At 45.9% G+C, this 25,712-nt stretch overlaps 3 protein-coding genes across 3 annotated transcripts; 1 reads left to right on the top strand and 2 right to left on the bottom strand.

The window, feature by feature from the left end:
* The first annotated feature begins 9,693 nt into the window (after positions 1–9,693).
* On the top strand, positions 9,694–13,648 carry LOC120699929 (GDP-Man:Man(3)GlcNAc(2)-PP-Dol alpha-1,2-mannosyltransferase-like). The gene is made up of 7 exons (XM_039984040.1): positions 9,694–10,039; positions 11,045–11,331; positions 11,744–11,930; positions 12,092–12,160; positions 12,253–12,446; positions 12,535–12,644; positions 13,056–13,648. Exons 1-7 carry the CDS (start codon positions 9,749–9,751, stop codon positions 13,298–13,300), a joined length of 1,383 nt encoding a protein of 460 aa, XP_039839974.1. The 5' UTR covers positions 9,694–9,748; the 3' UTR covers positions 13,301–13,648.
* Positions 13,649–13,783: 135 nt separating this feature from the next.
* LOC120699930 (ethylene-responsive transcription factor ERN1-like) lies at positions 13,784–15,432 on the bottom strand. The gene has a single exon (XM_039984041.1). It carries the CDS (start codon positions 15,205–15,207, stop codon positions 14,005–14,007), a length of 1,203 nt encoding a protein of 400 aa, XP_039839975.1. The 5' UTR covers positions 15,208–15,432; the 3' UTR covers positions 13,784–14,004.
* A 3,180-nt stretch (positions 15,433–18,612) lies between these two features.
* LOC120699928 (CSC1-like protein HYP1) lies at positions 18,613–25,326 on the bottom strand. The gene is made up of 10 exons (XM_039984039.1): positions 24,917–25,326; positions 24,661–24,816; positions 24,045–24,108; positions 23,555–23,764; positions 22,482–22,667; positions 22,036–22,334; positions 21,655–21,931; positions 21,062–21,334; positions 19,302–19,535; positions 18,613–19,094 (listed from the first exon to the last, which is right to left on the bottom strand). The coding sequence occupies exons 1-10, from the start codon at positions 25,150–25,152 to the stop codon at positions 18,939–18,941; spliced, it is 2,091 nt and encodes a 696-aa protein (XP_039839973.1). The 5' UTR covers positions 25,153–25,326; the 3' UTR covers positions 18,613–18,938.
* Positions 25,327–25,712: the final 386 nt, after the last annotated feature.

The raw sequence follows: 25,712 nt of genomic DNA, 5'->3' as shown, positions 1-25,712 counted from the left end.
CAAACCAGCCAAAGCATGTTGCAAACATTCATTTTTCACTCTAATTATATCAAGCAATTCTTAATGCCAGGGATTGAAAACTTATCATGCTTTACTTAGCAACGAGGCCAAGCCTATGCCAAAGACAATCAGGGTTCTCACAAGTGCAAAGTGAGCCGTCCCGAAAACTCGATCAGTGCGACAAGCAATCCCACCTAGATCTTTTCAATCCATTTCAAGAACAGTTCAAGCAATTTTATAAAATTTAGATCATTTCAAGTATGAATTGCTGAACAAAAGGCTACACTATCATGAATAAGATAGCAAAGCATATCAACACGCCCTAACATGCTAGTAGCCAAGACAGGGTGATCATGTTTTCGGATTTTCAAATCAAAATAGCTTAACTCAGATGATGTCATATACACAGTGGAGCAAGCTATACATGATCAAATTTATCAACTCACACTAGCAAGCACTAGAAGATCATAGCAATGTATACAAGAATGCTAGTGCAAGTGAGACAATGCAAAATACAAACATATACAATGCATATGCACAATGCAACTACCAAACCTAGAAAACGAGGAGAAGCAAATAAAACCTACAAAGCTAACCGAAGAAAAGTCAGCGATCAAAAAGGGTAACAAACCCCAAGCTCCCCTCGCAAGCGAGCAAAGGTGTCCTGCTCAAGTGGTTTGGTTAGAATATCTGCGGTTTGCCTCTCTGAAGGGACATGGATCAAGTCTATGTGACCTCTCTCATGATTGTCTCGCAGGAAATGGAATCGGATATCTATGTGTTTGGTTCTGGAGTGTAGGACAGGGTTCTTTGCAATGCTAATAGCGGACATGTTGTCTACAAAGATGGGAACCCTACAAAAACTCAATCCATAATCCTGCAAGGTTTGTTTCATCCAAAGTATCTGGGAGCAGCAGCTAGCAGCGGCAACATACTCAGCTTCTGTGGAAGAAAGCGCTATGCTAGCCTGCTTGCGAGAGGACCAAGACACCAAAGATGTACCGTGAAATTGACAAGTGCCGGATGTCGACTTGCGATCCAACCGACACCCACCGAAATCAGCATCAGAAAAGCCCACCAAAACCAGAGAAAAATCCGCAGAGTACCAAAGACCAAATTCAGGGGTGAATTTCAGATATCTGAAGATGTGTTTCACCACCTGCCTGTGGGAGGTGCGCGGAGAAGCCTGATACCGCGCACAGAGGCAGACGCCGAACTGAATGTCCGGTCGCGTCGCCGTCAGGTACAGGAGGGAGCTGATCATGCTCCTGTACTCCTTCTGGTCCACCGCCTCGCCGTCCAAGTCCTCATCAAGCGCCGTCGATGTGCTGATCGGAGTCGGCTGAGGAGACAAGTCACTAATGTTGAACTTCCGCAGCAAGTCTCTGGTGTACTTGGCTTGATGGACGAACGTGCCCTGGGAAGTTTGCTTGATCTGCAGCCCGAGGAAGAACTGCAGCTCACCCATCATGCTCATCTCGAACTCCCTGGACATCTGCTTAGAAAACTTGGAGACAAAGAGCGTGAGAAGAGCCACCAAAGATAATATCATCCACGTATATATGAACTAATAGAAAATCAGTGCCAGATTGCATGAGGAACAAAGTTTTATCCACACATCCCATTTTAAAACCCTGAGCCAGCAAAAATATTTTCAGTCTATCATACCAAGCTCTAGGCGCCTGTTTCAGACCGTAAAGAGCTTTCTGAAGTTTATAAACACGGTTTGGAAACTTGGGATTTTCGAAACCAGGGGGTTGTTTCACATAAACCTCTTCTTCGATAAAACCATTTAAGAAGGCAGATTTCACATCCATTTGGAAAACTTTAAAACCCTTGGAAGCAGCAAATCCAAGAAAGATTCGAATAGCTTCCAAACGAGCAAAAGGGGAAAAAGTCTCCTCAAAATCAATACCCTCTTTTTGGCAAAACCCCTGGGCAACAAGACGAGCCTTGTTTCGAACAACCAACCCATCCTCACCCTGCTTGTTTTTGAAAACCCACTTCGTTCCGATGGGATTACAAGCAGGTGGAGGCTCGACTAAAACCCAAACTTGGTTTCTTTCAAAATTTTCAAGTTCCTCATGCATGGCATTGACCCAATTAGAATCAGAAAGAGCGTGTCCAATATCCTTGGGCTCAAAAGAGGCAACAAATGCCGAATGAACAAAACCAGCGATACTTGTTACCTTGGACCAGGTGACTCGCTCGTTGAGATCACCTAGCATCTGTTGAGGTGGATGACGAAGCTGAATGTGTCGAGGTGCTTCCCGCGTCGAAGTCGCCTCCTCCTCAACCAAGTCTGGTGTCTCCTCAGGTGCAACTGGTGAAGCCTGAGTCACCTGCTCGATCGGCCCCCGGGAAGTAGACGTAGTCGGGTCGGGGCCGTCGTCATCGTCCGAGCTCGTGGCAGAGACAGCTGGGTCCACAGCACGCGTGGTAGCCTCAGCGTCGCCCTCCGCAGCTTCTTCCTCCTCATCTTCAAAGATGGAGGTGCCGAGCTCATCATCTCCTGCAACTTCAAAGACAGAAGAATTGCACGGTGCAGTCTCGTCGAAAGTGACTTCACAAGTCTCTCTGACGATGTTAGTATCAATAATCAGCACACAGTAAGCTCTGGAGTGAGAAGCATAACCGAGAAAAATGCCGTCAGACGAGCGAGACTCAAATTTATCAAGATTTCCTTCTTTCAGCACAAAGCACCGGCAACCGAAAACTCTGAGATGGTCAACACGGGGCTGGCGTCCAAATCGCAACTCATAAGAGGTCCTGTGCATGAAAGCACGCAAGAAAATACGGTTGGACACATAACAAGCGGGGTTAACCGCCTCAGCCCAGTATTTGCGAGGAGTCCTATGCTCATCGAGCATCATCCTCGCCATCTCAACCAGCGTCCGATTCTTCCGCTCTACAACTCCATTCTGCTGTGGAGTGTAGGGAGAAGAATACTGGTGTTCAAGCCCTTGATCACTGCAAAAGGTGTCAAAACGAGCGTTTTTGAATTCTGTGCCATTATCACTGCGAATCGCTCGCATGGCCTGGGGTAGCTCATTTTTCAACCTCAAGATCAAGTCTCGAACAAACTCGAAAGCCTCATCCTTGGTTCTCATGAAAAAGACCCAAGAATAGCGAGAAAAGTCGTCCACGATCACAAGAACGTACCACTTCCCACCAACTGACATCACCCGAGAAGGACCTACTGTGTCCATGTGTAGCAACTCTCCAGGGTGAGCGGTCATCACCTGATTAACAGGCGGATGAGAAGAAGCAATCATCTTCCCGTGGCGACATGGATGGCAAACAAGGTCCTTTTCATACTTCAATTTGGGCAATCCTCGGATCAGGCCAAATGAGCTCAGTCTCGACAACAGATCAAAGCTCAAATGTCCAAGTCTCCTATGCCACTTCCACAAATCAGAAGAAGGACCAGCCAACAAGCAACGACAAGGGCCAAGAGGAGTTCCAAAAAAGTCAACCAAGAAAATCCGATCGCGAGGAGTAATCCGGCAAACCAAATCTCCTCTGGAATCCAAAACACGCGAACAGCCCTCCTTGAAGCGAACCTCAAACCCCTCATCAAGAAGTTGCGAAACAGAAAGCAAATTAAAGCCAAGATTCGAAACCAAAGCAACTTCTCTCAAGATAAAATGATCAGAAACTCGAACAGCGCCAAGTCCACGTACCTTTCCTCTTCCATTATCCCCGAACACAATGTACTCTTTTGAGCGCATCGGGGTGAGGCTGGAGAACCATTTGTCACTTCCGGTCATGTGGCGCGAACAACCGGAGTCCATGATCCACCTGTTCTCCAAGCCTCCAACCTGCACATCAGTAGTGAGATAAATGATGAGCAAATGTCTCAACACTGGGGTTAGCAAAGTGTGAAGCAAACCAGTGTCGAACCATTTGCTCTACAGAGGGGTTAGCAAAGTCAGGCAAAACGTGTCCCCTGTCCCGTCTACCGCGAGGCTGACGACCACCACCGCGAGGAAAGCGTGGTGCATCGTAACCTCCTCCAAAGCCTTGGTCCCGTGGTCCATAGCCGTACTGAGAACGACCAGGAGCACAACCGGCAAAGCGACCACCCGCAGGAGCACGGTAAGCACCACCGTCTCCCTGACCTCCACCTACACGGCGCGCCCTAGCATCTTGCCTAACACCACACCGAGGAGGACCATGCACCCGAGCAGAGTACATGTCCGCGTTCCGTCTCTCCTGCTCACGCCTCATAGCCCGCTTCCTCCTGAAGCAAAACTCCTCCAAGTGACCATCTCTGTCACAGAACTCGCTGTGGTACCTCACCACTCTCTTGGGAGGTGGAGGCCTAGCCTGCGGACGGGGAGGAGCAGCCCTCTTCTTCTGGGCAACCTGAGCTGCGGCAGCAGGGAGCATGTCGAGGGGATTCCTCAGCTCATTGGGCTTTGGAACCCAAACCTGCTTCTGTGGAGGTGCTTTCGATGGTTCTTTAAGCACACCATCCACGGGGTCAACAAACGAATGCTGTGTGCTCGTGCTAGCAGTGTTCAGAGCGCTTGGAGCTCCAGCAGCCTTGCCGATCTTACCATACAACTTGTCAAAGTCTGACTTCATGTATGTGTAACTGACCCCAAAACCATCACCACGCTTGAATTGCTTAATCATCATGCCCAACTGCAGCTCACTAGCAGAAACCCAACTAAGAATCGCCCTAAGATAGGTATTCTCATTCTCCAAGTTGGCTTTCTCTACCGCAAGATTATCCAAATCAGAGATCAAACCAGGGCAAACAGAGCAGTCAATAGGTGGGCTAGACTCCACGACCTTAGTCTTCCCTAAAGACTTAACCAAGGCGTTCTTCTCATCTAGCTCCGACCTTAGCGTGGGACAAAGCTTACAAGCACCAAGCAGAACAGGCCTAGACCTAAGCTCCTCTAGTTCACACACAACAGTAGCAAACTTTGACTGTAAAGAAGCTAGATCAGCCTTAAAGATAGGACACTCATCACATTCAAGCACATCACTAACAATGGGAGCGTCCTTAACCAGTTCAAGTTCATGCTTAGCCATAGCGAGCTCATGAGACACGTCAGCCAGCGAAGTCTTAGCAACATCTAAGTCCGCAACGTTCTCATCATGCTTGGCACGGAGAGCAACAAGATCATTCATGTGAGATATGCAGCCAGCGCACTCATCCTCACCAGATTTCTCCCTAGCACAAGCCAGCTCAGCCCTAAGCTTTCTACGCTCTCTAGCTGCTTCCTTAAGCAGCCTTTTCTGGTTGTCGAGAGCGGCGTACAACTCTCTAACCTCCGTATCAAGCAGGTCGATTGTGGAGTTTACCTCTGAATCGCTCTCGGATCCAGGAGAAGAGTCGACGTGCGTCGGTGTAGCAAGTCCACCCGAAGACGCACGAGCACCACCGGCTTCGCCCGACATGGTGCAGAAACCCTTGCGCCGACCGGCCGCCAAGCACAAGCCGATGAAGCCGGTGGCTTCCTTGTCCCGCTTCTTCTTCTTCTTCTTGTCGTCGTCGTCGGAGGTCGGTGAAGAAGAGTGGTCGGTGTCGGAGCTCTTGTCGAGGTCGCTGAGCTGCGACAGGAAGGCCTTCTCCCGCTTCTTAGCCTTGTACTGGAAGCGCTTCTTGAGTGACTCCTTGTTGAAGCGTCCTCCCCGGTCACGACTGCGGTGCTTGTGGTGCCGTCGCTCCTTGTTGGAGCCTCCCTCGTCGCGGTCGCAGTGGCGGTAGTAGTCGAAGTGGTTGTTCTGGCCACCGCCGGACTTCTTGGGGCAATCGGCGATGAAGTGGTTCAAATCGCCGCAGTTGTAGCACCCGGGGTTCTTCTTCCTCTGCCTGTTGTGGTAGACGCGCTGGAACTTGCTGATGAGGAGGCACAAGTCGTCGTCGCCCAATGTCTCCAGCTACTCATCTATAACAGAAGGCAAAGAGGCAAGAGAAAAGCCAAAAACAGAGTTAGCGTTAGAGCTCGATCCACCTGGGCCAGTCACAAGAGCGACGCTCTTGGAAGGAGGGGCACCATTGAGGTTGGCTCGTGTCTGGTTATCCACCTACGTGGCCTTGAGCTTGCTGAACAGCTCATTCACGGTCAGAGTCTCATAGCCTGCAGACTCGATGATCGTGTTCACCTTGAGATCCCACACAGAGCGGTCAAGTGCGTAGAGCAACTTGAGGGCCTTCTCATGCTCTGTGTACTCAAGGGCATCAGCAGATCTGTTCGCATTGACTTTGTTCACAATCGATTGAAACCGATTGAACATGTCGCCAATGCTCTCACCCGACCCCTGTGTGAAATTCTCATATTCACGCCGGTGAGTCTCGAACAGTCTGGCCTTCACCTGAGGTGTGCCCTCGTGGTAGTTCTCAAGGCACGTCCAAACTTTGTGGACTTCCTGAAAACCCTGGACGCGTGAGAACTCCGCACAAGAAACGCCAGCAAACAAGGCATTGATGGCCTTGGCATTAGCCTTGTGCTCGGACACCTGAAGAGGAGAGGTCCGAACGGCAAGCACCTCGTACGCCTGGTTCTTGGTAATATCCCAGACATCGGCTCCCATGCTTTGCAAGAAGGCACGCATGCAAACCTTCCAATAAGCATAGTCATCGCCAGAAAACACTGGGATCTTACCAAGACTCACCATGGTCGCCAAGTGGTTTTCAAATCGGTTAAGGTACTGAAAACCTCAACCAAGCTCTGATACCAATTGAGGGACCAAAAAGGCGACCAGATGGGGGGTGAATGGGAGCCGATCGGAAATTTCTCGCAAACGAAAGTTCGGCCTTTGATCCCGAGTGCTCACCCAACCCTAGTGTCCTAGGTGAAGTGTAGAGTAGCTATAACGGAGCTTCACTAACACAAAACAACCCTAGGAACACACGAAAACAATCACGGAAGCAAACACGAAGAACAGCTCGAGAAACAGCACGGTATAACTCACCGGTTGATCCAACGCTTGAGTTTGAAAGGCGTCGGTTCAACCGACGAGCAGAGCCGTCCGCAGAGAAAAACGTTCGCCGGTTGATCCGACGTTCAGGTTTGAACACCGTCGGTTCAACCGGTGATACACACCGGATGAACCGATAAATTCAAATTTAAACGCCGGTGCAGTTGTCCAGAGAGAGCTCGAACTGAACTAAAGAGCACCGGTTGATCCGACAAATTAAACTCAAAAGCGCCGGTGCACTTGTCCAGAGGAGCAGCAAAACGAATCCAACGGTGCACCGGTTAAACCGACGTCAACAAAGTTCAATACGCCGGTTAAACGGGCACAACAGCAGTAGAAAAACAACACGCCAGTTGAACCGATGCCTGTGAGTAGCTAAACACCGGTGCAACTGACGAAACCGCAGAAAACCCTAACGCACAAAAAATCTACTTACCGGTTGAACCGATGCCAACGAGCACAAGCGTCGGTTTAACCGGTGCTTAGAAGAACTCTGTCCAGAAACGTTTTTCAGCCCGCGTTTTTCCAAGAACTCGATGATCGAGTGGCCAAATCAAGTCCAAATCTCATTAAATTTTTCAGGCACGATCACAAGGGAGTGTTCTGCTTCTGTTCTTTTTGGCTGGCGCCCAGGAGAAGGAAGGGGGGTGAGGGGTATTTGAGGTGTCCACGCAGAGGTCCAAAATACCCCTAGACTCAAACTAGAGACTAAAACGCCCGTAGGGGCTAAACCGGAAATATTTACACAATCTCATCCGACGGCGGAGTTTCTTTCTTCGACTCGAAGCCTTCTCCGCGATGCCGCCATCTCGATGAAGATCCGGTTCGCGGTTTTGTGGGGTCCGCGAAACCCGGGTAGGTGGCCGGTTTTGAGAAAATCGCCAAAACTCCACACGCGGGAAGATTCCCGCCTCCACGCCGTGGCCCTAGACGCCGTTCCCGTCTCGGCCTTCTGACGGCCCTAGACGCCGCCCGACGCCCGTCACCTCCTCGCCCGCAGCGAGGCCCTAGACGTCGTCGACGCCCGTCACCTTTGTCAGTCCCGAGACCGACGCCCGTGCCTCCACGACTTGGCGTCTTCAACCACCGTCCGCCTCTTTGGTTTTGTGGCCCAAACCAAGAAACCCGCCTTCCGTCGCCGCTTGCATCCTCGATCCACGAGTGGACGCCGCAGCTGCCGCTCGGCCCGAGCTCCTCCACGTCAACTCTCTGTCGACACTCGACGCCCGTGTACCTGCAATCCAAAGACCTAGCGCACGATCACACCGCACGGTTGACAATTCACTCATCACAGGCAGGATAGAGTACTCAACATTCCTCAAAAACATCTTATAATTTTTTACGCATGGAGTAGCATTTTAATACCCGCGCAAATTTTGAACACAAAATGAATGATACACAAACAAATACTCTAAGGGTATCTTTTTTAATATGACATAATTCAAAATCAATCAGAAGTGAAACTACATCAAGGTCATAACTGACTTCAACAATTTCATCATTGATTTTCTAGGATTGGAATTTCCCAAATGAGGTTGGTTTCATTGAGCCCATGGGCTGTTAGCCCAACAGAAGCCAACCCAAAGCGGTTTTTTTATTTTTATTTTTTTATTTTTGTTTTTTACAAAAATATATTTTCGATTTGGAAATTTACAGGAATATACCCCGGCCGCCCGGTTGCCGGGCGGCCGGGACCTGGCCCCCCGGCAGCGGGGCGGCAAGGGTTTTTGTGAAAAAAATTCACAGTGAAAATTGTGCAGAGGTCCCTGGGGGCCGGTCGCCCGGCAGCGGGGCAGCCGCCCCCCTAGGCCGCCTGGCAGCGGGGCGACCAGCCCTGGCCGCCCGGCTGTAGGGCGACCGGATCTCCCACCCTTATATAAGGGTTGGCTGGTCTCCCACCCCTCATTTGTATCACTAAAATTCCAGAAACCAAGAAAAAAGAGGGAGGGAGGGACAGAGGCGAAGCCCTGCCGGATTTTCGAGCCGGCGACTGCAGGTAACCAAAATTCTTCTACGCTTTACTAATAGATTATGTGGTAATTATTTTTATTGAAACAGTAGATTAGCAATCAATTTAATTATTGTTAGGAGTGATTACTGGTACATTTAGGTGCAGTTACTTGTAATGATTACCGTTGATACAGTACATTTAGTAATACTTTCTAATACTTAATGTAACACTACTCATTACTAAATGTATTGTATCAACGTTAATCATTACAAGTAACTGCAACTAAATGTACCAGTAATCACTTCTAACAATAATTAAATTGATTGCTAATCTACTATTTCAACAAAAATAATTACAACATAATCTATTTGTAAAGCGTAGAAGAATTTTGATTACCTGCAGTCGACGGCTCGAAAATCCGGCAGGGCTTCGCTGCTCTCCCTCTCTCCCTCCCTCTTTTTTTCTTGGTTTCTGGAATTTTAGTGATGCAAATGAGGGGTGGGGGGACCAGCCAACTCTTATATATGGGTGGGAGAGCCGGTCGCCCAGCAGCCGGGCGGCCAGGGCCGGCCGCCCAGCTGCCGGGCGGCCCGGGGGGGCCGGCCGCCCTGCTGCTGGGCGGCCGGCCGACCTCCGCGCAATTATTTGAGTAAAAGGTTTTTCACAAAAGCCTCTGTCACCTCGCTGCCGGGCGCCCGGGGTATATTCCTGTAGATTTCCAAATTGAAAATATATTTTTGTAAAAAAACGAAAATAAAAAATTAAAAATTAAAAAAACCGCCCAACCCAAAACCCAGAAGGCCAGAAGCCTCCTGGAGCGGTTGAGCCCACCGAGACTCGCCTCGTGCGGCGGCGTCCATGGCGATCCTGGCCGGCCTCGTCGCCGTCCTCTCCGCCCTCCTCGCCGCCGCGCTCCGGCGCCTCCTCCGCATCCGCCGCCGGCCCACGCCGGCCGCGGGGTTCTTCCACCCGTACACCAACGACGGCGGCGGCGGGGAGCGCGTGCTCTGGTGCGCGGTGCGCGCCGTGCAGGAGCTCCGCCCGGGCCTCCCCTGCGCCGTCTTCACCGGCGACGCGGACGCCTCGCCCGAGGGCCTCGCCGCGCGCGCGCTAGAACGGTTCGGCGTCCGCCTCCTCTCCCCGCCACAGGTAACAGCACTGCGGCTCGGCCGATCGGGGTTTGTCCTTCGCAGTGAAAAGATTGGATCTTGGCGGTCCGAGCTGCTTGTTGTCCTGAAGATTTACTTTGGTTTAGTTTAAATAAGAACTAATTAGTTTCTTAGTTTAAATAAATGACTGATGTTGGTGCGGCTGATTGGTCATTTCTTGTTAAATATGATCTGGGTTACAAAAGCGTCTGTTTCAGTTGTGCGTTGCGCTGCATTAGAAGTTGGTTGAGTAGGACCTGCTTAGTTACTGAACCTGAATGATATTGGATTGTCTTGTATGAATTTTTTCTTGCATGAGAGCTCTGCATGAATCTCACGTTTTGCTGCTGCACAACCTTAAATAGACTTCTGTACTTTGAGTTGGTAACATTGCTTGCGAAAACTATGTGGTATGAACACAGTCTTGGGTCGTGGGAGTTGATTATGCTGCTCCCTGTCTTGCCTCTGCTGCTAACTTTGGTAGCATGGATTATACTGCAGAATTTGATCTGATTGCTTCTTGTATATTTGGTTGTTGTTGCCTTGTTGGTCAAATACATCTATGTCAAACATAAAATTAGACCTCGGTAGTCATTGGTTTTGGTGGAGGCTGCTCATGGAAAAAATGTGGTTATGTCCCTTGTCTGGACACACTGTTGATAAAACTAGAATCATAGTGAGATGAAATGACAATGATGCCAAATCTAGTCAAAAGAAGGCTACTGTGTCTTGAATTTTGGATTATAACTTGAGTTTCACATTGGTTGCATTCCTTACAGCATGCAGAGATTTATTTATTTAAACATCTTCAAATGACACTTTAGCATAAATAGAATGTGGTATACAGCTTTATTAACTCCTAGAATGAGGGAAACATGTGTTACCTTTTGTTTTTCATATGAGTGTATACTGGCGCCTTCCTATTTCATTTTCAAAATTAGTGAATATTTTCTGGCAGATATGTCATACTGGTACTATCACTAAATAGTTTCAATTGCATTTCCAGGTTGTTCACTTGAATAAAAGAAAGTGGATTGAAGCAAGCACATATCCCCATTTTACAATGATTGGACAAAGTCTTGGTTCAGTTTATCTAGCATGGGAGGCCCTAACCAACTTTACCCCCCAATTCTACTTTGATACAAGTGGCTATGCTTTTACATACCCATTGGCTCAACTATTTGGCTGCAAAGTCATCTCTTACACTCATTACCCTACAATCAGTTCTGATATGGTTGGGCGTGTTAAGCAGCACAGTTCTATGTACAACAACAATTCTCGTATAGCCGGAAGGTATGCATTACTTCAGTTCTTCTTATTGGTGTACCAATATATGTTACTCAGTAAACCATGGCGCATTGTTGTATCTGGGAAATCAAAATTTTATAGTACATGTTTTAGTGGTCAAATATGTGCTAGCTATCCATGCCTGTTCTCCTGAATCTTGTCACCTGTCCCGTTCTCTTTACTGATATACTTTATGTTTCTTCCTTCTTGAGATATGTTAGTTATATAGATTAATGCAATGGTGCAATAAATGATTAAGAAATTTTTGGCCACTCATTGTGTACTAGTTAACTAAAATGGAGCAACTTAGTTTAATTTCGGCAATCAAAATATGTTTTGCAGTTGCCTGCCAGAGCTGCATATCAGATCTTCAGTGATATCAACCATGAAAGCTAACTGTATACTCTTTTGACTGTAGCATTTGGCTGTCACGATGCAAAGTCCTCTACTATACCATATTCAGTTGGTTATATGGTCTGGTGGGTTCATGTGCACATCTTGTCATGGTTAATTCCTCGTGGACGAAATCCCATATTGTTAACATCTGGAAGATCCCAGAGCGTACTAAGAGGGTGTACCCTCCATGTGATACTTCTGCTCTGCAGGCATGTCTAGAATTCAGCCATCTATGTTGCTATATTTTCCGTATTAATCCCAATCAATTAATCAATTATTTTCTGGTGTATAGTATTATTTCCATGCCAACCTATTATGTAACTAAATGGAGACAGTTCTGCTCATTAGAAACATTTGGTGAATAAAACAGATGCTTCCGCTGGAAAGGTCAACAACACCTCCTGTTCTTATATCAGTTGCACAGTTCCGCCCAGAAAAGGTGTGTCAATTTACTATTATGTCAAGTTTCTTATACAGCCGTATCTACCATCCACCCAGTTCAGACTAACATGCACTTTGCTGCTCCACCAGGCCCATGGTCTTCAGCTGGAGGCATTTGCACTTGCTCTTACAAGGCTAGATCCTCACTTTCCTAAGCCAAAGCTTCAATTCGCCGGTAGTTGCCGGAATAAAGAGGATCTGGAAAGACTACAAAAGCTTAAGGACAGAGCCTTTGAGCTACACATAGATGAGATTGTGGAATTCCACAAGGATATCTCTTACATGTATGTGTTCAATCTTGCACAAATTGTTTTGCACTATGCATGTTCTTTGCTAGATGGTAATTTAACATGCATGTTTATGTACTTACAGGGAATTGGTACAGCTTCTTGGAGGTGCCATTGCTGGGCTTCATTCAATGACAGATGAACATTTTGGAATAGTGGTTGTCGAGTATATGGCAGCTGGAGCTATTCCAATTGGTAAGTAACTGTCTGAGTATACTATTGATCTTCATTGATGTCCTCCACTTCATTCTCCCCAAGAATATTGTTGGTAGGATGCCTTCCTAATTCAAAGGGTTTTGTAAGTTGCAATTATTTGAAAAAAAAATGCAGTTTTTCTCTGAACATCGTATCCACATTCAAGTACACTTGTTATTGTTTTTTTAGGCTAAAAACTGAGGATAATATATATTTTTAAAGTCATGAACCAAACACCACTGCAGGAGTGATTAGACAGGTTTTCTAATGTCACCAAGGTAGAGGAAGGTTTTCTGATGTCACCAAGGTAGAGGAAGGTTTTCTGATGTCACCAAGTTAGAGGAATAGTGAATGAGTCATATCTTTGATAAGCACATCTTTGGAAACATAACACCCCTGTACTTTCTGCAGCACATAAATCTGCAGGACCAATGATGGACATTGTGCTAGATGAGGACGGCCATCAAACAGGATTTCTAGCCTCCAAGAAAGAAGAATTTGCTGATGCAATTATCAAGGTCTTGAGCATGTCAGAACAAGGGAGGCAAGAAATGGCAGCTGCATCACGGAAGCGTGCCCAAAGATTTTCAGGGCAGAGGTTCCATGAAGATTTCACTGAGGCTGTCCAGCCAATTTTGTTACCGAGGGAAGCTTGATGAGCTGCTGTTAACTCTAACAATCTGAAAGCACTAACAAGTTTCACAAGAGTGGAGGAAAGCTGGATGTTGCTTGCATGCTTCGCCGGCAGAATTTTGTTTTGAGCTTTTTCCAGGTTGCTGGTATATGTGCTTCGTTGCTTTGTTTAGTACTATACTTCTACTGTACATTGCTTTGTGTACCACTACTGCACAGAAAACAGATCACAGAAATGATATCGTTAACTTTTTTTGTTGCTATACTTGTACGATTAGCAACATATCAGTTGCCAAGTGGCCATGGCCACTCTTCTGAATCTTGCTTGTACCACTTCAGTTGCTTGTTGAGTTTGTTCCTTCAAATGTTAAGTTCACATTTGTGATACTAAATGGTGGCAATATTCTTGTACATGAACATTGTACTGAGCAGATTCTGGTGGGTTCTCGATCACTTACGAATTTCAGTGGTTCCATTTGTCAGTGAATCTTCACTGTGATGTTCCATGAATACTGAGAATTTACATCTCAAATAAATATAGTTCTTTCTATGCTCCCATATAGTTTTTTCTTTCTTACACAACTGATGAACTTATTTGTTGAACAAAACAAATTGGTAAGCGAGTTATCACCAGGGCTTCTGATCTTAGTGATCACTGATCAGCCATGCATGTAACAAATTAAAAATACCACACAATCTCTACTCTGATAAAATCATGCAGTTCAGCTCAGCAGATGGGAGCCAAGTCCAGGGAGCTCCACAGCAACACGTCGCTGTTGCCATCGCCGTCGCTCGCCTCAGACGACGAGCTTGTGGCCTCCGGGGAGCCGCTGCCGGCAGAACACTCCTCTTGTGCCGCCTTGCCATTGCCATCCTCTGCTGCTTCCGGTTCCGGCGATGGTGCTTGCTCCTGATGCTGCTGTTGGGCTTCATCTCGCTGCTTCTTCCGGCACGCCTCCCTCAGTCCGGTGAGCTGATCTCGCACGCCGGCGGCGGCGGCGGCGCCGTCACCGTGGCGCATCCTGAGGCACTCCGAGACGCCGCTGAGCGCGTAGAGCGACGCCGAGATCTTCCTCTCGTAGTCCATCCGCCTCCTCATCAGCTCCTGCACGGCCGACTCGGGCTCGCCGCCGTCGGCCTCCACCTCGCCGCCGAGCTCCGCCGCCACCACGTCGAACGGCGAGCAGAGCCCGCCCTCGCACCCAGCGGCGGGCGACGCGGCGTGCTGCTGGTCCATGAACTGGAAGTCCAGCTCTTCTTCCTCCTCCTCGTCGTCGTCCATCTCCTGCGAGCTGGTGCCGTCGCTGCTGCCGCAGTCGTAGCTCAAGAAGTCGTCGACCTGGAAGGCGCACTCCTCGCCGTCGCCGTCGCCGCCGCCGCCGTATGTCCCCTCGCACAGCGGACCCTGCAGCAGAGCGGCCTCCTGCTGCGCCGCGGTAGCGCTGACGCTGTAGAGCTGCTGGTTGCGCGCCCTGAGCCGCAGCAGCAGGAGGTTGGTGACCTTGGGCGGCAGAGCCGGCGCCGGAGACGACGCCACTGCTACCGCCGGCGGCGGAGGAGGTTGCACGGGATGCGCGGCGGCGGTGGCCGGCGAAGGGCGCGGCCAGAAGTTGGTGCGCGTGTTGGAGCCGCGGAGGAGGCACGCCGCCTCGTCGTAGGCGCGGGCGGCCTCCTCGGCGGTATCGAAGGTGCCGAGCCACACGCGGATCTTCTGGATGGTGTCCTTGATCTCCGCCACCCACCGCCCCGACGGCCGCTGCCGCACGCCGACGAACCGCTTCCTCCCCCGCTGCTGCTGCTGCGCCGCCGCCACTACCGACGCCCATGCACACGCGTCCGTCGACGGTAACGGTGGCGGTGAGTTGAGCACGTCGTCGTTGCCCACCACTTCGATGTCGATGGGGTCGGAGGCCTTGCGTTTCCTCGCCATGGAAGCAGTCGATCGAGCTCAGCTTGCTTGGAGTGAGAGGAGATCGATCGATCGGTGACGAGCAAGAGCACTATAATTTATAAGGGAAGAAGAGGAGAGGAGGGAGTGGAGACAAGTGAAGGGATTAGACCTTTTTGTTGCTTGGGTTGATTGTTCGTGGGCAGCTCATTGATTTGTGCATTAACTATTTGTTGTGTGTATGTGTGTAATCTATGTTGTTTGATTGCTGTTGTCCTTGTTGCTGATGATGGATTCGCATTGTGCAGTTTTGGTGCTCAACATATGGATTGTGGAGGAAGACAAGGAGATCTAGTGAGAGAGATTGGGTAATTTGTTAATCCATTGATGATTTGTTATTGTTGTTGTTCAATTATTCCATCTTTTACTAGGGGAGTGATCTTTAGCTTAGGTAAGGAGGAGGGATTGGTTGTGTTGGCCTAGTCATTGACAGGTGGATATGACATGAACAAGACTCTAGTAGTGTAAAAAATCAGGCATTTATTTATAATTACTATGTAACATTTGCGGTTCTTGCGGATGTAGGAAACTGAGATGTTCATCTAGAAGACAAGGAGGTCTCAGAAAAATGTTGATGATAAGAAGGGGGATGTGATCCTTGGGCGCCAAACTGCCAGTAGGATTGTATCGACAAAACATGAAACAAAGGTCATGACTTTTGGATCACTGTTTTGTGGTCTTTCGCTAGCAATAGCTAATCAGATCAGAACAAGAGTGACACCATACATCTTACATTTAAAACATCATGGAGGAGATAATAACAAAGCAACAAAAATACCTTTTCTTCCTCAGCCTCTGTTTCCTATTGTAATCAGATGTTTCACAATATATTTTCATCAATATGTGTGTACTGCAAAGTAGCAGCAGCATTGCATTGCAAAAAGATGTAGGCCAGATTCTAGCTATATGTATTCACACATCAAGTTTCTAAGGCAAGGGTCGTTATATTAGCTTGTGCAATCATGTAAGGTTCACAAAACCCATGCAATACCCAAGCAGTTACTAATCATTCCAGGGGGGAAGTTCAAAAGTAACCACCCAAAACCTGTGCTTGGTTGGAGTCATCTTATGGTCACAAGCAAAGCTGAGGTGATGATTTTCAATGTACGAATTTGATGTCATTATTTTCTGTTATAGTGCCAAGATGTGGGACAAAGAACGGAAGAGGCGTTGAAAGGGACTCCTGCAGCTTGCATACGCTTCTGCATTTGACCTAGTCCTTGATGTCCATATATCACCTTTTGGTGATTACCTCATGTCTTACGTGCTAATGAAAGCTTTTAGGTTGATGGAAATATGGTTTATGCTTATTATAATTTGTGAATTGTGGACTTGAATTGATCAAAGACCAACTAGTCAATTTGACGCAACTTGTGTCACTCTATTATATTACTCTTTTTTTTCCAGGCGATGTTAATCACTCTGTTAACACTAACATAAGGGTGATTCTGAAGGCATTTTTACCGCCGGTTCTGGAATTGACGGCAGTCATGCGTTAGTAAAAATAGCCATTTTCGCAAAAAAAAAACAAAGAAAAGTAGAAATGACCATTAACACGGTCGGAGCAGCAAAGCCAAAACTGTAATCACTGTCCTCGAGGCATGTCTAATGGTTACTATGATGGTAACCAGCGCTCAGGGACATGAACTGCGACGAAATTGACAACCTATATAGGTTGAAAAACCATGGGCTACACTGCTTTCTTAATCCCCTGATTAAACCGGCGTTAAGTGATTGTTAGCTGTAACTCGTTTTCTCCTCCTACAATTGTGTTTGTCATGCATGACGATGACGGTGCGCCCAATGCTCCTTTACACATCCTCCTTTCGACTAAAGAGATTGCTGCTCAATTAGTCTTTCTATTCTATTGGAAAGATACTGCAAACTAAAGTATCTCTGTAGTATATACCTTGATGTCTCTATCACATATGCATGTTGTGTTTATTTATATCTGCCATTTTGTGCACCTTGTGGTTGGCCTCATGCTATCATGTACTCATTTTAGCAGCCCTGTTTGAGTTACTGCATATAGGCTGATTGAGCTGCTATTTCTATCCATTGGAACAATTGGATTTTGATTACAAGGATTTATTTAGAAAAAGGCAGCTGTGATTCAAAATCCTTGAGATTCAGTTCAGTTTTAAAGTGAACCACAAAATTCCTCAAGATACCAACATTTGCCAAACCACTTGGCCTGGCTCGCATTAATCTTATGTTGTGAGAATCCACTTACTTTAAGATTAATGCGAGCTAGAAAGGTTAACACTCTTCCTAACTCCCCATCTTTTGGGTCCAAGTCAAGTCATCATGCTACTGACTATATGGTGTGACAAGGTCATGGTTGCAGCTCCAATGAGGAAGGCCCCCTGGATGTTGACCAAGAACATACAAATGAGAAAAGGACTTCCAACACCCAACATTCCATTCAGGTTTACCTCACGACGCCTTCAGGCTTTATGACCTGGACCAAGAACGTGTCAGCAAATGTGTACAAGTTTTAACGAGTAAATGACAGTGACTTGGAACAAAGTAAGTAGTGATAAATTAACAGAGATATCAAGCGGATATGATACTATAGACAAGTTGGCAGAAAATCCTCAGTGTGTAAATTAAATAGTGCACAAGGATTTCTAGTTTCTACACTCAAAGACTATTCCTTTCAACAAGGAAGACAAATGGCATAACAGAGTTGATACGGGATACGTCTTACATTAGGATGCATTTCCACTTGCCACACTAGGTTCAGCAAGCTTATTTTATTTCTATGCTTGCAAATAACATGGAAGCCAAATGGCGCATGAATGTTGGCAAAGGATGAACACCACCACCAGAACATGTTCCATTAAGATACATTACCCATCACCTGATAGATTCCAAGGATATCACCACTGTATTTGTTCCAATTGGCAATCACACATACACGAACACACCTTTGAAAATACTTTTGGCTCTAGTAATGTTTACTGGTATCATCGTGTTATCCTACAATTGATGTACCTGTAGTTTCCTTGCTGATGAATAAGGTCACTCTGACATCACCTGCTACCATTCTCAGGTTCAGAGCTACACAAGCAAATCTTTGCTGGATCACATTCAAGGGGCATAAACAAAACCAACGGGAAGACACTTTCAGAGTCAGTGTAACGAGTGCGTCAAATGATCTCAGCTGAATATGTAAACCAGGTAACACAGCACGGACTTCCACACGATGATCCATTCCACACCAATTGAGATTTTGAAAACAGCTCTCCTTGTTACAGACAGCTACACGGTGATAGCTAATCAGAGTGGCAAAAATAAATGGCAAGTAGGGCATGAAGAAAAATAGAGTAAAGCAGTTGCTCCTCATCATTGATGCTCCAAGCCTCCATGTGGCAAACAATCTCATAGGCTGCATAATGTAATTGAAAACTTGAGGGTACAATCCATGAACCCATCACACGTTAAGTTTGTATTGCCAGCACAACATAACAAGGCATTATTCATCTCTGAGAAGTAAGAATAAAATATTATCTACAGATATGTACAACATACTCCTCACCAGAAAGGAAGAAAATATTGCACGACAGACAAAAATTACAAGTTACAACAATGCATGTAAAAAGCTCTGCTTTGTGTAACAAACAAGCACACCACCATTGTGTATTTGATAATGAAATCCAATTGAAAATTGACACCATAGGGGTCAGCTGTCATCTACAACTTGTATGGGGCTAGACGGAGGCCAAGAGCGGTGCAGTACGTTCATCCGTGTTCGAAGCACGTTGGATAGGTTTCAATGCTGGGTCACGGTATGCTGTTACAAGATTGCTGAAGAATTCAAGCATCTCTGGCTTGCTCTGTTCTTCTCTATCTTTCTTTATCAAAGACTGCATGTACAAAATGTGAGATGTGAAGACATTGCCATGACATAGCCACAGAAGTGATGACGGAAGGAAAAGATAGGACAATAGTCATCACTCATCAGCTGTTGGTAAATAATGTACAGATCCAGCAACCATCAGTGCTGGTAAAGAGCAAACAGATCCAGAAAAGGCATAAAATGTAAGCCTCTGTAAACATATAGGAACTGTTACCTCCGTAGAGTATGCTTCAAAGATGGGGACAAATCTGTTCCGGCAGAATTCATTGAACAGAAGGGTCAGCACCGGAAGAGGTAGCAGCAAACTTGATGCAAGGGGAAGCTTCTTTAACCCAAATACTCCGATGGCAATTATATGCAGAACCACCAGAGAAAATATTGTTGTGTTGTGCACGATGGGCCAAAATTTTCCTCCAGTATCATACTTGGGCGCATATACATTAAAAAGCTGCACTTGTACCATTTGAAGTTAATCATATGAAGTAAAATATGTGCAGATTTTTTTTTTCTAGTCTAAATAGCTCGGCAACACAGAGCTGAAGTGTTTCTAAAACACACTCTGCTAGCATTACTTGATCAACCAGACCATGAAAAGAGCAATTGAAATTATAAAGTGAAGACTAATTTATCCAGTAAGAGTGTTCCATTCCTAATGATCTCGAATGCATGTCTTTCATTTAACATTTTCAAATAACCAAGTATAGTCATTTGCAATCTCATAACTAAAATAACCAACCTGAGATAAAAAAAAATACTTAAAAAGATACACAAATCCCCTGTTTTTATCATCCAAGCAAGCATTGGCATTCAAAACTTACTATCATCAAGTCAACCAAAAAGATACCTTAAGCTTCACGCCTAAAAGCTTCTTAACATGTCACTCATGCGAAACGTGTTATATAAGTCCAAATACTAAATGGCCCATGTCACCCTTTTACTTTCAGGAAAGCGGAAATAACACTGTTATGTCCTACACCTACACATCCTGAGAAGCTAGTCATTAGAATTAAAAACAGCCGGCAGGGGAAAGACTGCCCCCACGGTACTACAACTGAGAAGGAACCTCCACCAAGCAAGCCGATAAAACCCCCGAACCCCAGCTTCACCCTACAGAGCTGCACCGTAACCTGGTCTGATGCCGACCATGACCTACTGAGGTTGCAACTACTGCAACTAACCCCTGGTAGGAGGGCCCAAAGGTGCCACAGGCCGGCATCCTGCCACTATTTTTTGGGATTACAAGCTGTCAACAGTAATAATGTTACTAGAAAATTGTGTCCAGTTTCAGCTAGTGTCTAGTTTCATTGCTATTAGTGCTTGTTAGATTTTAGTTTGTTGAGATAGGCAAATCATAGGAGGCATTGACTGCATCAATTAGGAAGATATCACGGGTCTGTATGAGATATAAATAAAAGGTGAAAGCCAGCGTTGTTGTGTGCTGATTGGAGCCAGTGATGTGAAAGGGGTCAGCGACAGCGTGTATGCAGCGAGTATTAGAGGTGATCCTGTGAGTTAGTGAAGCTAGATGCATGAGTGTGTTCCGAGGGTGTTGGTTTGCGTGTGATTAGGGAGGCAATTTTTTTTGGTGCCAACAGGATTTGAACCCTGGCTAGTGTCTCCTTCAACTGGGGAGCTTACCACAACACTACAAGAGTGTTGGCAAAGCTAGTAATCATATGCCTTATATTCACATCATCAGGATTTCATAAGCTCATCATGCTAGAGTTAGTTAACTAATCATATTAATCCAGCAGACTCAAATTCAGTAAACTCCTATGTATACTCAAGCAGACTCCAAGTCATTTTTCAATAGTATGAACACATATCTTTTTCTTTGGTAACTGTCTGCCTTTCAAAATACACAACTAGATATAACGACATTTCAAACTTCATGCTGGTGGCATGACGATATATTTAGGATTACAAAAAAAAACTTATTAAGAAACTGAGAAAAATAAACTGCAATTTTCTCACCTGATTACGAAATATGAAGTAGCCAAGGCAGAAGTAGACCAATACAAATGGGAGGATAAGGGGGGCTACAATAAAATAAGTGAGCCCAAGAAGTCCAAACAAGAGGATCCGCGGAATTTCACTATGATAGGGCATTGATGGAGCTTCGGAGGCGTCCCTCCTGCAACACTTTGCACACTTTCCCCATAGATGACAGAAAAGGGCAGCAGTTTGAGTGAGTTCAGATGTTATGCTTGTCCACGATGTCACCACATATGCAATAAAGAAAGAGGCCTACACAGCAAACACAAAACCAAAGACAGTTTAGCAGTGCACAATTATTAATATAGACGCTTACCATACTAAAGAACTGATAATTATTTAAGTGTGTTTCACAATGAAGGACTCACAGTACAAATATGTCTACACAGATACAATGCCGGTTATTAAGGCTCTTATATCCATAGGAAAGAAAATGCCAATGATGAAGCATACAAGGAAGAACATGTTCCGGAACTATTTATGATAACTATAACTTTCTCAAATACATTCCAAATCATGAATCAAATGAGTGCCATATTAGGTTCGTTCATTACAAGAAAAGCATGAGCTACCTGTGCAGGTACAAGAACTGCAAGTTTTGAGGGTATTTCCTTTGGATTAAGGAAAATCTGAAATTGAGCTAAGACTGAACCAGTGAGAACATTGACAAAGAACACAGTCCATATTGTAAACCGAAGCATCTTATTGCAAGCACTTCGCTCGATCCCACTAACAGAAATAAATCCTTGCATAGTTGAAAATAGCTTCATTATTGAGGGAACATAAGATGAAAGAACGTGAAGAATGACACTGGGAAGGTATCCTGTAACCAGTTGACTCACAACAGCTCTGCAAGGACAAAACAAAATGAAATCATATACATTTAGTGAGGCTACCTGTAATGCACGAAAGCATTTTCAACAAGAGGACACAGAATTTATGAAGGAACTAACATTTCCAGTATCTTCCTCAGGAAAGGCAGCCATTTCTCTACTTGTTCCAAATAGGTGAGTCCTTGAACAAATGCCACAACTAGGAGAAAGACAAATATCAGGAGAACTGAAGCTACAAAAACTACAAACTTGGCAATCCATCTTTCCATGAAGGATGTTGAAAAGAAAGGCCAATAAACATCATGAGGATCGGGAGCATGCTCAGTTTGCCACTCAGTTGGATTATCTGACTGCCTAATGTAAATTGCATTTGCAGCACCATATCGAGACCTGAACGAAACAAAGGCGGCAGGAATTTCCTGAAGAGGTATAAAACAATATCTACAGATCAGAGAAGAGCAGAATCCGTGTGCTTGAATACCATAAGCCTCAGAAACAAATATAAATTCAGGATAAAAGTAGGTGTTAGTAATTTGAACAATTCAAAATAAATATAAGATCAGCACCTGTCTTCTAGTAGCATCTGACTGTTCCAGTCTAACATTCTCTTCTACGTCCTCCAGCCTTTTCTGGTATTTTCCAAGAAGATCATTTCTGCCAAATAATCCAAGAAATTTTCTTGGAGCGTCTTGAGAAGACCGATGGACATACTTTAAGTTTGTAAGCTTTGTACAAATATTCTCAGCATCATTCTGGACAGAAATACAACCAGCCGTAGAGTACGTGAAACCATATACTATTCATCAGAAAATAAATTGTGAAGATGATCTCAGTAGAAAATGGAAATGATTTAGTGTCTACCATGTAGTAAAGCAAACAAGGAGCAATTACATAAGCATACAAGAAAAATGAAAATGCTAAAAAAAAAACTCGGCCTGCGGGGGGAAGAAACCCCCGAGCATTATATAAGAGAAGACCTCTCACACAGGCTGAGAAAACCCCCGAACCCCTGCCCCACCCTTACACGGGGGCGCCGTTACCCGTGTGAGTGCACCAAATAAGGATGATAGTAATAGACAAAAAGGTCATGGAATGAACTATATCTTCCATCCACCATCTTGGGATTCCGCTGGAAAAATGTGGTATTTACGTTACATATCAGTGAGAACATAGATCTACACTCTAGAGAACATTTCTCCAACCTATAACAACGCCCAATGATATTATTTGGAGGGGAAGACGTCAGTATACGTTGGACCACTCAGTGCATATATTTTATCCAGGATATTGGTCATAGGAATACTATACAGTAAGCTTCTGATTTATGACAATAATTTGAATAAAACATATATTGAGCACTGAGAAAATAACAACATGAAAACAAAATAGCAACTTTAACCACACTGCATTGCTATCGTAATAAAAATTAAAAAATCGAACTAGTAAAATGAAATAAAAAAGTTAGAGACTGAATAAAACCAAAACAAAATGCAAGTCTAGATGCAATATATGACTGAACAACCCATGAAAAATACGAAAGACATCAATCAACAGACACCCCATACAACTATTTAGATACAACAGTGAAATAATATTCATAATAAAACAATAAAAAACAGCAAAATGAATTGAATCTTACAAGAAGACGACGAAGTTTGCCAGTTTGATGAACAACTGTGTGTGACAAGTAGGTGGATGAATGATACTCTCTGAAAAACTTATCAACTGCATCACTCACTGAAACACCATCAGATACTGGAATGGCACGGACAAGAACTGTGAAATGCTGAGGTAATGGCTTTGAAGTCATAAAATACTCTAGCCTCTTGCATGAGATATATTTGTACTCCTGGAAAACAATATAGAAAATGTTTATAAAAACACATGAAACTAGTAAGAATAAGAATTTTCACGGAACAATAGTTGCAGGATCAAATGCCAGACCCAACAACAAGTAGGCATTAATTGAACAGAGGTCAATGAGATCTGATGAACTGTACTGATACTCGTAAAAACAGAGTAGAAGGTATGTATCCTTGTAAGGAAAAGGATGCATGCAAAAAATGTATAGCAAATATAGAGAAAGTTGGTAACCAAAGAAAAACAAAAAAAAAGGTTGAATTACTCACATGATACAGTAGGTAGCATGTAATTCCTGTTATGATATAAACAGCTGAGAAGTGTAGCCATAATCTGCCAACCACATTACCACAGGTAATGAGTACACTTGCAGGCATTGGCTGAAGGGTAAAGATGATTTGTAATACATATATACTTGGTCAAACAAATGCATCAGCATGGAGCACTAAATACTAAGAAGACACTATGGACTAAATGGAACCGTAAAACTTTTCCCCTGGTCTTTAGATCCACATCATTTGCCTATGATAAGCTAGCAGATGTTGGCATTGACTCCAGATTGTTTTTATTAAACTAGAAACTTAGCATAATTTATCATCAGACGAGTCGATTCAAAACCATTTTGCACTGTTCCTATTGACACTAGACAAGCAGTGGGGATAAAGTAAACTTACAATCAAATTGAGCACATGAACTTTTTTTCTTGACTAGAATTGAGCACATGAACTTTTTTTATTACTAGAATTGAGCACATGAACTTAAAACAAGCACAGGGAAGCATTCCAGAAGCTAAAAAGTCACAGAACCAAGTGGAACTCGCGACTCCTAACACCAACCAGAGCCAAAAAAAACGAATTAAACAAAGGGGAAGTCCTAATTGCTCACTTTTTGGAGCCGTCCTGGACATTGGAGACGCTGAAGAGCTCGATGGACTTGTTGGGCAGGTCGGCGATGTCGATCTCCCGGAGCTGATCCCCCAGGAAGTTGACCGGCAGCAGCACCCCGACCCCGAGCACCGCCGCCGCCGCGAAGACCCTGATGCTGCAGAGCCCAATACCAGCAGCACGCGCGCACTCCATTAAGCGAGCATCGAAGGAGGAGGAGGAGGGCGGGGGTTTTGGGGGGGCGTGGCCGACCAGACCTGAAGACGAAGATGCGGACGAAGACGACGCCGTCGAGGCCCGCGGCGGCGTGGACGTCCTCCTCGGAGCGGCGCCACGCCGCGGGGAGCCAGGGCTCGAGCGGTGCGTAGGGGCGGCGCGGGGCGTAGACCTCGACGTACGCCGGCCTGCGGCGGAGCAGCGTGTAGGCCGCGGCGAGGAGCACGGTGAGGGCCAGGTTGAGCCCCACCGACGTCGCGAGCGCCGAGAGGATCATCCCGCCCCGGCTCCGGCGGCGGCGGCGGAGGCGCCCCGAAGGTTCCTGGGCCCGCAGGGAGGCCGAACTCCTCCGGCGAGGTGGGGCCGGGTGGTCAGTGGCAGCGGGAGCGAGCGGGTAAAGGCCACTCGGCTGTCGCTTCCGCTTTGCATCTGCCGCGGCGCGCGCACGCTACGAGGGCAAGACAAAAGATCGCGATCGGAAGTGGGCCCACCGCGAGGAGGGTGTGAGGTGGGCCCACCGTGTCAGCGAAACACGTGGCGCGCGGGCGTGGCGTTCTGGTCGGCGTGGGCCTATCCGGAAGCGGCGACGCGTGGCCCCGCTTCTCGTGACGTGTTGAGTATACGTGGAGGTGGCGGCGTTGACTGTCAATATCAGTAGTAGTACAAGGTGGTAGTAAAACTGCAGTTGACTTCACCGGTTTTCATTTTGGTTTCTCCATGTCTTTTCAAAACAAATTTGCGAGTGGAGTATGTTGGTTATAAGCACATTAATTGTTTTGTGATGCGGCCAGAAATTTCTCTTTTTGGCTTTTCAAGAAATGTTTTTTTTTCTTATAT

This window comes from Panicum virgatum, chromosome 3K (genome assembly GCF_016808335.1).
Source record: "Panicum virgatum strain AP13 chromosome 3K, P.virgatum_v5, whole genome shotgun sequence".
NCBI classification, from domain to species: Eukaryota; Viridiplantae; Streptophyta; class Magnoliopsida; order Poales; family Poaceae; genus Panicum; species Panicum virgatum.
This window is presented reverse-complemented; position numbering and strand designations above follow the sequence as displayed.